At 44.1% G+C, this 14,530-nt stretch overlaps 1 protein-coding gene across 1 annotated transcript; it reads right to left on the reverse strand.

Moving 5' to 3' along the window:
• Positions 1–507: 507 nt before the first annotated feature.
• pan3 (poly(A) specific ribonuclease subunit PAN3) lies at positions 508–14,530 on the reverse strand. Its single transcript, XM_071544025.1, has 18 exons — positions 13,903–14,530; positions 12,803–12,924; positions 12,422–12,494; positions 12,233–12,303; positions 11,852–11,999; positions 11,390–11,607; positions 11,061–11,165; positions 10,904–10,961; positions 10,189–10,350; positions 9,366–9,482; positions 8,730–8,831; positions 7,252–7,417; positions 6,849–6,936; positions 6,533–6,672; positions 5,255–5,384; positions 4,078–4,142; positions 3,858–3,996; positions 508–2,827 (listed from the first exon to the last, which is right to left on the reverse strand). Exons 1-18 carry the CDS (start codon positions 14,243–14,245, stop codon positions 2,687–2,689), a joined length of 2,388 nt encoding a protein of 795 aa, XP_071400126.1. The 5' UTR covers positions 14,246–14,530; the 3' UTR covers positions 508–2,686.

The raw sequence follows: 14,530 nt of genomic DNA on the forward strand, positions 1-14,530 counted from the left end.
ACGGTTTTTTTGTTTGTTCGTAAAAACATTTAAAATTTGACTGAAAAAAAGTTACTAATTGCTACATCATCAGCATCTACAATCGCAAAAATGACGCAAGATGCCGCATGGATCAGTTTTGGTATTCTTTATTAAAATACTGCTGTACACACAAATATTGCAAAATTTGAGACAATGAACACAAGAGGGGCATAAAACATACTAAGATGGTGATTGTAGGTATGTTGATGTGTGGGGGGGAGAGAAGGTCATCACTAATATTACTGGAGTGTGTGTTATGACGTGGAAGATAGTGATATGAACACTGACATTGTGTAGGCCAAGTAGAGGTGCGTGTGTGTGTGTCTGAAAGAGTGTGTGTGTATGTGTGTGTGTGTTGAGGGTATTCTAAAGCACCACATTCACCAAATATGTTTTGTCTGTTCATTTCACTAAAACAGAGGAAGTAGTACATGATCTAACATAGCCAGTTCCCTGCAGGTGGGTTGCCCCCAAGTACAGACCATCGATTCCCACAACACTTTTATCAAGTGCAGGTAAAACCAACTGCAGCCAAAGCACTGTCCTCGATTACGCCTTTCACCTCTCCTCGTCTCTTTCATATGTATTTGAGGATGTGGTCCACACCTGTGACTCTCCTGTTCTACAGCATTAAAAGGTCTGCACCCGTTACTTTCTCCAATGGCTACTGGGAACAAGACAAGGGTAGACAAAGAGGGGAATCAAGAAAAGTGGTTTGGCACAGCTTGGATTTGTTTTCTATCAAGGCGAAGCAGGTTTGCACCGAACGCATTCGATTTACAAACTGGACACTTTCGATTGGAAGAATGCTGATGTTTTAAACAATAAAAAAAAATTAAAAAAAACCTGCCCTGACTGCCAATTCAAATATGGAACTGTGCTTAAGGGCAACACGTAATCCCTCACAGCATGATCTCCACAGTACCTTCAACTTCCCAAAACCCCCATCTGAAGACGTCCCGCCCACTCCATCGTAGCTCATCTATCTGACTGGAGGGGGGGCGACCAATGACAGCCAAACACATTCAATCATTGGGCCCCTCCAGCTGTTCGTCATCCTGAGAGAAATCCAAGCCATCCGAGTGAGTGCATCAGCCAGCGCCCCCTTCCCCAAACCTCTGACTCACTGCCCCGGGCGACCCCCGGGTCAGAGGCATGGGGGGAGGGGGGGGTTTGGTGATGTCACTGCTTTGTCTCCAGCACGTTTGTGTCTCATGATCTTAAAAGTCAAATAAAACAAAATCATTGGCGCCCTGTTCCCATTTTCGCCCACTATCCCCCTCCCCTTTCCCTAAACCCCCAACCCCTGCTGGAATTGGTCCACAGAATAAAGAGTTGTATTGAGGCAAAAAAAATAATTGCACTCCCATATCCCATCATGCATCCCTGCACGACAGTTGAGCAAAAAAAATACCAGCTAGAAAAATCGTCACAAAAAGCATCACTTATTCTCAAATGTAGCGGGGCCCGGACACCTTGAGGGGAAGGGAAGTTCGGGATGGGAGAAGGAAGGAAGAAGGAAGAAAAGGAAGGAAGAAGAAGGGAGAGAAAGGTTGGGGGGGGGGGCTCAGGGACCAAAATAAGGACATTCCACAAAGAGGCAGCTGTGGCTCCACCTCGAGAGAAGCCCCACCCGCGGGCGACACCCAAGTGCTGGACAGCCGATCCGACATTACCCATCCCTAGCGGTTCACATCACGACAGTGTCCATTAACCAAAGGTGGTTGCTGCATGACTCTGCATATGTAACAAACACTTGGTAGACAGCATCAGGAGAAGACACCCCTTCCTCAGTGCCAACAGAAACCACACAGTTTCATTCCCCGACCCCGCATCCGCTAGCCCACCCTCCCGCATTATGAGCCCAATGTTCCGCAACCCTTGACCCTCCTGAACCAAGATGTCGCTAATCCACTGACCCAGCCCATTTTAACCCTTCCCTCCCACCCAAGTGGTTTGTCCTTTCTGAGGGGGAACCAACAACCGAGGCGAAGGTGGGCTGGCCCATTTCACAAATGGGTTCCATCCCAACCCTCTATGAAAGCCTGGAGTGGTGTGTCCCGTCTCCTAGTGCGTCAGTATGAAGGGGTGTGGTCTCCAGCCGGAAGAGAGATACAGTCAATAGAAAAGCTGGATTTTTTTTTTTTTTAATTCTTAGTCTGCTCTTGTATTTTACGTCCGTGTGTGTGTGACTTTAGCGCTCTCTGTACACCCTGTAGGCCACTCACACAAATTCATAAAAATAACAAAAAATTAACAAAAAAATTAAAATCTTAGTGCATCCTTCTCAGAAAAATAAACCCCAACTGTAGAAATAAACAATAAAAGCAGGAAAAAAGTTCAAAACCACATGGTTTGTTTCTCATGTTTTGTTCCCCAAATCTAAAAAAATGTCATCATACTCGTTCGTCACAGCTTCCATATTTGTCCTTTTTCTTTTTTCTTTTTTTTTAAATTTGCAGCTGCGGGGTTTAGGAAAACTAAAAAAATACACTTTAGAAAAAGCCTTCCTGGTGGACAGGGTCAGTGTATGTGACTGAGGTTCAGCAAGCCCTGCCCCTCTGCCCTTGCCACGCTGATGTCGTCTCTTTGAGCCTGGTCCTCCGCTGTAGTGCAATAGTGTGCTCCAGGTCCGGACAGTCCCACCCCGGGCCCAAAGAGGGCGCTACAGAGGGCCGGTGGCAGCAGCCTGCAGCTCCTGGAAGGTACTGTCGAAGCAGCGCTTCAGGTCCGAGTACGTCACTACCAGGACGCTCTTCTCGTCCCGAGACACCAGGCTGATCTTCTCAGGCACGCCCGCGTCCAGCTGTGCACACACACACACACAAACAAACAGGCAGACACAGTAAGACATAGATATCATGAGTTTGGTAATTATATATATCTGATATGATATGCTCATTAAATTACTGTGATCTGATATTTCTGATATATCTGAGTTATCCACATATTCACAATCTTTGAATGTTACTTTACACGTGTGGCGTTATTTTTTCCCCGAGAACTGCAGTCCACCCAGATAGAACCTTATAATTCCAAGCTAACGATATTTAGACTAGTAACTTATTAGTGAGCTTCAAGATATGTGAATATAGATAAAACATATCAATCAGTGGCTACGTGACACGTAGCTACAAAGACCCGTGGGGCCAGGTTCAGATCTGAAGGAGACAAAAAAAAAAAAAACAGAAAAGAGGAACAACAGAGGCAGAGATAAGACGAGATAAAAAAAAAGACAAGACAAATTAAAATGGAGGTACAATGTAAAGAGAGAACTTAAGGATGTACGTGATAAATCCACAAGGTAGTCGGTCTATTGTTTTTATTTCATAGGCGATTGTGCTGTTATTCTGTGGATTTTTCATCAGCTTCTCTCAAGATCTTGGTTGGATTTGGGACATGGCTTCAGAACTTCCCTATAGTTTGTGTTTGTCCTTCGTTTCAAGAGTAGCACAACCACACTGGGATGATTAGTAGCTCCAAACCAAACCCTATAGCTAGTTCATTCTCTGCTAGGCTATCCAAAGATAACAAACCAGAACAACCATTGATAAACAAATATCAAATGTCACTGATGGCAGCAGGCCAATAATCAGGTCTACTTTTGCCCCCTTCTATGTGTGTTGGAAAAGGCATGCAGGATTTTGCAGCCAGTGCATGCAACGCATAAATGATACGTTCTGAAAATAGGCCATACTGTTGGATTAATTGATCAGAATTAATTGGCTCAACCAATTTAGACAATTAATCAGTCTGAAAAATGAACATGGAGGGTTGTGCCTCTTCAAACAACAATGAAAGAGAAACAGAGTCGAAGACAAAGTGAGCCGACTGACTTTGTTGAGGCAGGAGACGATGTGGCTGAGGTCGATCCAGGGGGTCCCAGCTTCTGTCACCTGGTGGAACAGGTGATCCCGGAATAGCTTCAACAGGTAGCGGTCGCCCGTCTCCGACCACGTTGGGTCCTTCTGAAACCTGAAAGCATCACAAAGTCACTGAGTATTCACAGAGTTACATATCACATGCAGGGATGCGTCTTTATCGAGTGTTACTTACTCTGGCCTCTCGTTGATGGTGCCCAGCTTGGCCAACAGGCGGAAGAGACGGCCGTTTTGCACTTCCTGCAAACACACAATGATTTCATTCATCAGTTGTATACATTTAGCGTTTTTACTTCTTAAGGAAAGTAGTTCAGTGAATGAATATGCTTTTCAATGGACTGGAAATGACGTGAAGCTGAAGTAAGAACACACAGCTGAAACTTGAAAATTGGCACCAAGTGTAGCAATAATTGTGCTGCAGGAGGCAGTAAAAGTCATCTTATAGTATTGTGAGAATATAGGTTAACACACACACACACACACACGCCTAGCAATAAATAATACCCTGTCACATAAAATCCTACCCTTGCTATGGCCCAGTTGTGCTCAATTGCGATTCATAAGAAAAGGGAAGGAGCTGGTGTTGGAGTTCCTCTGCCTATTTAGAGCACATTTCTGTGTTTATAAAAATAATGCCAGTAGGTGTTTTCGATGTAAAAAAATATATATATACAGCATCAAAAGTCACACCAGGCGGACAAACCGCACTGACAATATTCTCTGTATGTGGACAGAAATTCAGGTCACACACAAAATGCATATAGTTTTGATAAACAGGAAATGACACGGCTCTACCCATCAGCAAAGATGATAGCAGACCACAGCAGGTTTGGCCAGAAAAGCCGCCTCTCTCTGTAACCCAATTTCTACTGTAGTATGTCATTGGTCATTTCCTAAACTTACTTTGCTGCTCATCTCCCAGAATACTTCCCGTCATTGTAACTCTGCGTTCATGTAAACAGACTGTGAGACTTACTGCACATCAATTAAGGGCGGACAGTGACATCACAAATGTGGTCGGTGAGTACGAGGCAGGGGTAAAAAAAGAGGAAGCCAGGGGGTGAAGGAGAAAAAAAGATGGTCAGCGGTTTCACACCCTCGATCTCTAATATGGGAGAAGAAATATCAAGGCGAGATTGCAAAGGCTACAGTATAGCGCACAACATCCTGTGTGTTCACACCTGTCAACTAACTCTACCCTTAACCCATTTCTCCTCACTACCCAAGAATATCAGTCATGTTTATGCATACTTTCCCGTGTGTGTGTTTCCTTGTGAGACATGAACACTCCTTCTATGTGTGTGTGTGTGTGTGTGTATTCCTGTGCATACAGGTAGAGTCCATTTGCATACCTTGGCCAGGTCTTCCTCAATGACATCATTCCTCATCTGCGATGCATCCAGTTGTGTGTAGAATCTGGCTCCGATCATAGGCATAATGTCATTGACGCTGCGCAGGCGAGACTGCTCAGTCAGCAGATACCTGCACACACACACGCAAACACGCACACACACACACACACACACGCCAAAGTCAGAGTCTGCGTATAGGTGAAGTCTTGTTATTTTTGTGCTCCCACTTCCTCTGTAAACGTGACAATATTTACACGGGCCCCATTAAAGGGGTGGTTACAGTTAGGATAGGGCCCATTAAAGGGGCCCTATCATAGGAATTCAATTTTTCCTCTGTTCATATACAAATGTTTAATGTAGACATTGTTAAAATTTTATATTGTTTGAATGGTCAAATTTAAATTCATTAATTTAATTAATAAAAAAAAGAAAACAGGCAAAACAGGCAGGCAGTTTCTGACTTATTCCGGTCACGGTATCATGACTGGACTTGGTCTCGACTGGCACGCTTCCCTCAATAATTGCCAACATCCTTCCCATCTTATAAGTTTGCGGCATTCAAACTGCAAAGCCTTCACTCTGCAGGTTTACTTCATTTGAATTAGAGGAGCTGGGATTGTCGGCCAATCAGGATCCAGCAGTGTGTCTGTTCTGCCAGTATTACTTCAATAAATACTCTTTTAACTTAACTACATTTACTCTTATCCTAAGCCATGTGGTATATTTGAAAATAAAATCATAAAAACTGAATAATATGGGACATTTAATGTGATTACAATACTACTACTTAGATTTTTAAAATGACAAATGGACCATGTAAAGTTAACATAGTTATGTTTCTTTGATAAAAGGTCATGACTGGAGGATTCATGCTGTTATACATGTTGGATACAGCAATATTAGTCAGATAATTGGGGGGTTATTTGGACATGTATGCATCTTAATCTGACTATGTATGTCAGTCTGAGTTCTGAGACTTGAAAGCAGGTTTCATGCTTCTCAGATGTCACCGTGGGATAATTTGTGGGAAAGTTACAGAGGGGCAACATGATCGCCATGGGAGCATGGGACAACATCTCATGACAGGAGGAAAATGAATGATGTTGTTTGTTGCCAATAGGCGGAGACAACAACTGATGCATTATATCAATACTACATGGAAATGGGAATATTACCAGAACATTTCTGTTAGCCGCGCATTAATGCACACTCTTTGGATACAAGATTAACAGTGTGTGAAGAATATAAAGCCAAACTCCTGAACTGTGCTGCTCTTACAGGATGAGGTTCTTGAGGTCTGAAGAGTAGTTGATTGACACCAGCTCCATGGCCTTCTGCAGGTTCTCCCTTTGAATGCCAGCCAGGGAGTTACACGCCAACGCCAGCACCACCTTGCCCAGGGAGATTAGGTCTGCTTGCTGCATGCACACACACACAAATAAAATACACATAAATGATGAAGCTCTGCTTAGCAAGACCATTACCCACACAATTTGTAAAGTAGATGTGACATGACTCGCTCCATTACACAACTTTTCCCCTACATGTATGCATCTTAATTGGGACATCTTAACATGGACACTACAGAAAATACCTGGTACTGTGGCATTAGGGCAAGGTGGTTGGTCTGACTGTTGTCAAACGTTAAGACATCAAACACCCCAACACAGTTCACCCGTAACCTGCAGAGACAGAGAGCATTATCGTCAACATTTTGTATGTGGGTGTGTGTGTGTGTGTGTGTACGAACACATTTTTTACTTGCACATGTGATGCTTCTCTTTAAAAAAAAAAGGAAGCCTAGACTGAAAATATTCTTCCGCTTTCAATGCGTTTACAGTTAACAGTATCGACACCTTCTGAGTAAGACGGAGAAATTCCTGTGGCTTGCTACGAAGCCGTTTACGGTTATATGTGACTTATGAAGAACTACTACTCTTTATCTACTCTTTATCTACCCATGATCAAATGTCTGATGTCTTCGTGTGCGTGCGTACCTGGTCTTGCCAGTGATGAGAATCTTGCTGGGGTCCATGACACGGCAGGCCAGGCCAGCGGTGTGGATGGTGCGCAGGGCCGAGCTGAGCTGTACGATGTAGGCCCAGATCAGAGACTCTGGGAGCAGACCTGCATGCTGCCGGGGCGGGGGAGGTTCATGTTGCCCTGCACAGGAACACATGCGTTATCATACAGACGCACTTTCACATTTCATTGAAAAGAAACGGCTTAAGTGTGAAAATGTGTTATCAACTTCCTCGCCAAAATGATCATCACGGCAACCTGTCTCACATCTCTAGTTCCAACGTCAGTAGAAAGGTCAGCCACTGTCATTGTCTGTCAGTCTAACCACATTGAGTCAAACACACTAATGAAAAAAACAAACCGCACACATCAGTAAGGATAAAAGGTGAAGTTTGTGCTTGACCATAATAGGTGAAATAGGAGGAGATTCAGCTTGTTGGGCCCAGAAAACTTGACAACCAGCGATGCACAACATTGTCTTTCTTGCAGTGTTCTGTAACTTTTAGCACTGAGACGGGGTTAGGTGCTGGTGTTAAGGTGGGTAATTCACAACAAAAGCCACAGTTTTGCACCGCAAAATTGGCCAAAATGTTAATTTCCCTTATGGCAATTCCAATAAAAAGAGAAATTCTGGCTGGATGACCCAGTGAAGTGTTGGCATTTTTGTAGTATGTGTCACAGTGCAATGGTGTTGAGGAAACCCTTAAGCTACAGTATAATTCCTACGCTGTGGTTTGAAGGCGGTATGTGCTACTGACTACTACTATGAGCCTTGACAAAAGTTATTGTTTCTTCTTGACTGTGGTAAGGTGTATAGCAGGAGCCCAGACTGGGTCTGAGTGGTTTTGCTTCCTCTGCCTGCGTTCCTCTAGGTAGGCCATACAGCACCTGCCCTAGGATCAGTTTCAGCCACAGTTTCCTCCAAGTCCCAATGTCTGTCTCACACAGCCACACGCACACCAACTGCCAAACTAGACTCCAAACACATGAATCCTCATTCAGGCCTCAGACTTGCACACTAAACTTGGGGGGGAAAAAAAGAGTAGTTTTAGACTTATTAACTTCTTGGGAAAAGTGTGTTTAATTTAGATTATCTTGTCATTTGATATATGCAATCTTATATCATCAAATGCCATTCCAAATGAATGGCTTTTTGAATACCCTGGCAAAATGAATCAAGTGCACATCATACCAGCTCAAGGCTGACTCAAATATAAACAAACAAACAAACACACACACATCTAAGCATTATACTCTATGCTCTAAATCCAGACTAAATGCAGACAGACCAATGCTCCAATTGCAAACAAGAAAACAAACTTTAAAGGTGTGAAGTGGAGGGGTGTTGTGTAGAGCGGAGTGTGAGGTAGTGCTTGGGTCTATGTTGGTATGAGGGAGGAAGGATGTGAGTGAGGTACGGAGGGAGGGAGTGAGTGAGGGAAGACCAGCTCACCCCACTTCCTCTTGGTGAAGAAGGAGTCTGCTGTTGGGTCGTTGAAATGCCTGCTGAACATGGTCTCTGCACCCGCATGGAAGTCATAGGAGAAAACCAAGGCTGGAACAAAAAGATAGAGAGAAGAGAATCATTAGAGCTTAGCAAACCAAACATACTGTACAGCAGTAGTCACTGTAGATGCCCCCATTCAAGCGTGTATCGACCATTTATCTTGCATTGTACTGCTGTCATTTTTTTCTTGACCATTATATAGGAGAATCAAATAGAAGACTAACAAAAAAACTCTAGTCTCTATCAGCCAACTAGGCACTAGCTTATTCCTTGTAACTTTTAACGGCTGAAAAAAACAAGAGCCAAAGCAACCACACGGTAACAAGTGTGTCTTCTACTACGGCTTCATTTATAGCATTGCCATGAGATCTAATGTACTATTCTAATGTAGACCCAATTAAACACAGTTGCAGAAACATGTGCATACAAAACAAACGTGTGACTGCACACACACACACACCATTAAAAAAAAAAGTCAAATGGACTAGCCTATATCCAGAAGACACAAACACGGAATTAAAATGCAATTACACAAGACACATACCCAAACGCATGCTTGCACACACACACACACACACTCACAGTGGTCTCCAAAGGCCTTGGTGGTGAAGACCTCCCTCAGCGTTACAGAGTTGGAGTGCTGAATCTTCTTCCACATGTCCACCAGCATCATGCACTTGGTGTTAACAAGGCGGAAACCTGAACATCAAAGTCAAAGGATTAAACAGAGTTTCCAGATAGACAACGAATACATTGGCAGAAAGAAAGAAATAGTTTTAAATATATCTAACAGTATCATTACATCCTGTTTGTCACCTTCAAATAGGATGAGTGCCACAGTATATAAGCATGTATGTTTATACTAAGGGATGTGAGGAAACAAGACATCACAAATACCCCACTGCCCACCCAAAAAAAAGCGAGTGTGAATTATGAACAGGTCTATTTGTATGTAATAAGGAGAAATACTCTAGTATAATTTCTTCTCGAGTATTGTTTCTTCATTGAGACAGTAGGAGAGATGAGAGATTATCTCATCTATTTTTCTTGAAACAAGGGACAAATTCTGCCAGTGTGTTAAGATAATTCCTCTTGTTCCGATGCAGTTTCACTTGTTTCGTGAATTTTCTAGAAACCAATGTCAATATTTTAAAAGATGGTCAAATAACGCAGGTCGTTCCAATAGTATCAATAAAATTAACTGTAATTAAAGAAAGTTCTTGAAATAAGTTGGTTTGTTTGCTTTGGGAGTACAATTATCTCACCCCATTTGTAGCTTTTTTCACTTATTTTAAGAAATATGATTTTAAGATTTCATACTAGATTAAATGACTTAAGATGGATATTTTTAGCAGTGTGATTGCTCCTTGAAAAAGCAACATCATCTCATCACTGTATTTCTCACCATGTATCCTCCTCAGGCAGTAAGGCAGATCATCTTTGCTGTTGACCGCCTTGTAACAGGAAGTGATGTAGCTGAAGTTGCTGGTCTTCTGCATGCGGTTTGGTGGGGGGAGGGGCTCTAGGGGAAACAGGCTGTGATAGCTGTCCACCTCAGACGGTACACCTGCCAAAGACAGAAGCCATTTCAGGGAAATACGCACGGACACAAATCTAAAAATACACACAATCTAAAATAAATCTTTACGTAGGTTTTACCTCATAACCCATATGAGTAACTAATGTCAACTACAACTAGATCAGTGCGTTTTCACAGATGATTTGTTTTCACAGTTGAACCAAACCGAAATTTGACAGTTCGCATGCGCTTTTGCCCATCTGTGTGTGCCTGAGAACAGACACCCTCAAAAAAAATGTGGGTGTCCTCTCAGACTGGAAGGAAGACTCACAAAAACCACAAACACAACGCAGTCAAAACACCCCTCCACTATCACATGATGATATCAACTCTACAACAGACTGGTGGGTTTGTTGCAGTGACCTGTGCAGGCTTGTCCCCCTCAGGAGGCCCACAGCAGAGCAGCAACAAGCTTTTCTGTGCAACCAAAACCATCTCTTTTGTAAATTCTAATAAATAGATTTGGTGCAAGCCCGCCTCACTCCACCCTAACAGGACCACCTGTGTCAAAAGTCCAATCACAACACAACAGACCCTTTACCTGGGTTCTCTGATTGGTCGATTTGGGCCATGGTTATCAGATGCCTGTTTATCAGCTCCTGGAGAATAAGAAGACATGACATCACCTTCAGATAAAAAAACACAAGGGGGAATGGATATGCAGTGAAGGCAGGAGGAGGAAGAAGAGTGGGAGATACCTGTCGGAGTTCATCGGCCATGAAGAAGGACGGGGCGTTGGCTTTCGGCTGCATGTAAGCGACATGGGGCGCAGTAGGGGGATAGATATGGTAGGTAGGAAACACCTGCAATGAAACCAGCAAGACGACTTCCTATTTATTGAGAAATCAAAACTAGCAGAGTGTTCAAAATGTGTTGTTTTTCAAACTAGAAGCTTGCAGCTTCTCGGATGAGCAGGGTCTCTTGTGAAATAACTGCATTCTGATCAAATCAGGACTCAAGTGGAGTGTTTGTCTACATGCATTTCCTGACTACAATGCAGAGCCAGGACACTGTGTGCGGCACGTACCATCCCAGCCATTGGTGCCGGGGTGTTGTCAGTATAGAAGTAGGTGGTCCCCCCCACTGTCTCTTTCTGGATGATGTGGGCGCCCTGGTCAGATGCACTGGTGGGCACCATGTAGTTGGCAGGGTTAGGGGTATGGCTGCGCCGGCGAGGGGCAGGTGAGGTGTGGGGTGTAATTTTCGGGGAGTGGAGGGGAGAAGATCCGGCAGAAAGAGACATGCCTAAAGTTGGGGACAAGATAGAAATATTAAAAAAGGTCAGGCAGCACACACTGGTCCCAACCACACAAAATCTGTTTCTAGAGTCTCACACATGGTGCGACAGACAAGCGGGATTTCCCGAATTTGCTAGACCATACATTTTTAGAGCTAAAGATGGAAAACAAAACTCAGTCATGCATAAAGTAGAAAAAAAACAAAATATAATGGGGTGATTTCCTAGTTAGTGGAGCTCCAAAAGCCTTACCGGGAGCCAGGGCAGCAGCTGTGGAGCTGCTGAGGCCAGGATGTGGGAAGGCGAGGGGCGAGGGGAAGGCCTGGACAGTGGACTGGGCCATGGTGGCCATGCGTGGAGCTCCCTTCGGGATGAACTCAGTTGCTGCCGGGTTAGGAGCCTGGCGACACACACAGGGAGAAACATCTAAGTCAAAAATTACATCAAATTTAACTCTACCACTCCTGTCTGAGACAATAAAGTATAACAGACAAACGATACCAATGATTATAGACAATAAATCCAGGTTTCAAGTACCTGCTCATACAAAAATACAGTACTGTGCCTAAAAACATGACAACATGCTTTAAATTTACTGAAAACACAGCAAAAATTGGGTGCTGGTGTGCTCACCTTTCTCCTTTGTGATATGCTAAGAGCACCAAAATCACTGAACAGTGAAGATGTGGGAGAGTTCACTGGATCTGCAGAAGAGCATAAAGGGGTAAGGAGTTGAGCAGCGGTGTGCTGCTCTCTTGGAGCTTTCAGTGTTCAGTGGATGAGTGCCGAGTGCTGCTCCATGGAGTATTGTAGGGGTCTTACCGTGAGCGCTGTGGCTGAAGTTCTTGGCACCATCGTTGAGGAGACTGGGAGAGCTGCTGCTGGTAGTCATTCGCTAAAGAGAGAAACAACAAGGAATACAAGGGTTGCAGAAGGCACTCTTCATTGATAAATATCTACTCACATAAGGTAATCTGGAGGCGCAATATCATTCTTAAATGACGTGTGATGTCCAATGAATATTACAATTTATAGGTTTCAAACTATCTAAATGGTATACATTTAATTAACACATGTAACCAATTTACCTGGGCACCCACGGCCATAATGCAAACAGCATGTGAGCACATAAACATCTTTTCAATGCAGTCTTTATCAAACCACGTTTACACTTTCTGTAAATCTATAACTAGTGTCTTGTACCTGCATCATAGAGTATTTTGACTCTGCGGGGCTTCCAAACCCATTGACCCCAATAAAGCTGCTGCTGAAGTATGAGTTGGTCAGATTGGCATCGCTCAGGGTCCCGCCCTCCATCCCTGGGACTGTGGGTGACAGAAAGCATAGTTGAGCAACTACTAACTGCAGCTGGAATAATATAATTGTCATACAATAAACTACTTGAAACAGCGACCAGAGTGTGAAGTAGTCATGCTGCTGCCAGCACTACACTTAGTGTATGCGTAGCCAATCACAGAGCTAATTAGAAAATACGTAAACACTTCTACTGCTGCAGAGTGAGCCACTACTAAAAGCAGCCACAGTGCGATATCCTCAATGAATGTCTTTTAATAACTATGTACACTAGTTTCTGGCATGCCCAATGACACTGGACGAAGATAGCCATTAGTAGTCGAGTGGTAGGTGAATGGTAGTTTGTTTACGCTGTGAAAAACAGGTCGACACAAAGCAAAAACAATGCCCCGTGCATGGCTAGCTTAGCTATTAGCTACTGTTAGTTAACGTTAAACTAACATCTAAATAAGTTAACGCTACAGTTCGTGTAAGCAACATTTCCCCAGCCAGTGTTAAGTGAGATGGCCACATTATTTGACCAATCCCAATCTAAAGAGAAAGCACAATCACTTTTGGTTAAAACAGTCAGTTAACGCTAGTTTAGCTGGCTAATAGCTATACTAGCTAGCAGCTCGCCTATTTCTGCCCACTCACTCAGTCACAGCTGTCATACAAAACAGCAGGCCTTCTCCGTGTGGGCTACATCAGTACTAAATCACCTCGTTACTAGTTGTATCTGTTTGTTATAAGCATAACTGACGTTAACTGCAGACAAAACTATTCACAAGACATCTAGCCACCCAATGTGTGCTAGTCTGATATAAATTGTTTTGCATGATCAGTGCCGAGTAAATGCAACCCACGTTGTTTTGGGGCAAAGAGGCCTCACTGAATCCTCGAGCTAAATTTTAACAAAGCCCAGCACGGCCCAAAAGTAAAGTCACAACCACTTAGCCCGTGTTAGGCCTTGTGTTATTGGACTTCTCTAATAACCGGCGCATACTCACTGGTTAATAACTGTCCCTCCAGAGGCGTGCCTGCAGGCCCCAGGGTTTCGCTCTTCTTGGAGACAACAGTGGTTCCCCCGCCGCCCGGGCAGGCCGCCGCCGAGCCGCTGAGGGAATACCCCGCTGCCGTCACGGCTCCCCCGGCCATGGATAACGGGACGGGGCTGCCGCCGCCGCCGTGCAGTGACAAGCTCGCCATGGACGGATCCTCGTGCAGAAACTGACACTCGTCTCCATAAAAACAGGTTTTGTCTTTCGCGTAGTATCGGCAAAACTTCACCTTGACATTAGGTATCCCGACACCCCCGAGCGGAGCAGCTGAAGCTGGGAGTCCACTGTTCATGGCACCGCTGCTGCTGCCGCCGCTGCTGCCGGAAGATACTCAAACATAGAGGGACGCAGATAGCTAGCGAGCTAGCCAGCTAGCCTGCAAACAGATTCCCTAAATGAACGGATTAATATCACTTCAGCTGGTGAAAAATACTTAAGACTTTACAGTACTCACATTATAAGGCTAGAATGCATTTTCTTTTGCGAAAGGAGCATTGCACGCGTAGAATCCGGATCGTCCTTATTATCGCTATCCATGCAGCTGCTTTCACAAAGTAGCCTGTTGTTGAACCGCGTT

Source organism: Centroberyx affinis, unplaced genomic scaffold (assembly GCF_046629955.1).
Source record: "Centroberyx affinis isolate AG114_WGS23_722 - 3 ecotype Tasmania unplaced genomic scaffold, CSIRO-AGI_Caff_v1 ptg000243l_1, whole genome shotgun sequence".
Classification (NCBI taxonomy): Eukaryota; Metazoa; Chordata; class Actinopteri; order Beryciformes; family Berycidae; genus Centroberyx; species Centroberyx affinis.

What these genes read in the sequence shown, in the direction of transcription:
- pan3 (XM_071544025.1), bottom strand. Translation starts at nt 14,245, where the DNA reads ATGAACAGTGGACTCCCAGCTTCAGCTGCTCCGCTCGGGGGTGTCGGG. An exon ending in AGCTGCTGCCCTGGCTCCCG is followed by an intron (nt 11,608 to 11,851) that starts GTAAGGCTTTTG and finishes CCCCAACTTTAG; the next exon opens with GCATGTCTCTTTCTGCCGGA. An exon ending in TGGCCGATGAACTCCGACAG is followed by an intron (nt 10,962 to 11,060) that starts GTATCTCCCACT and finishes CTTATTCTCCAG; the next exon opens with GAGCTGATAAACAGGCATCT.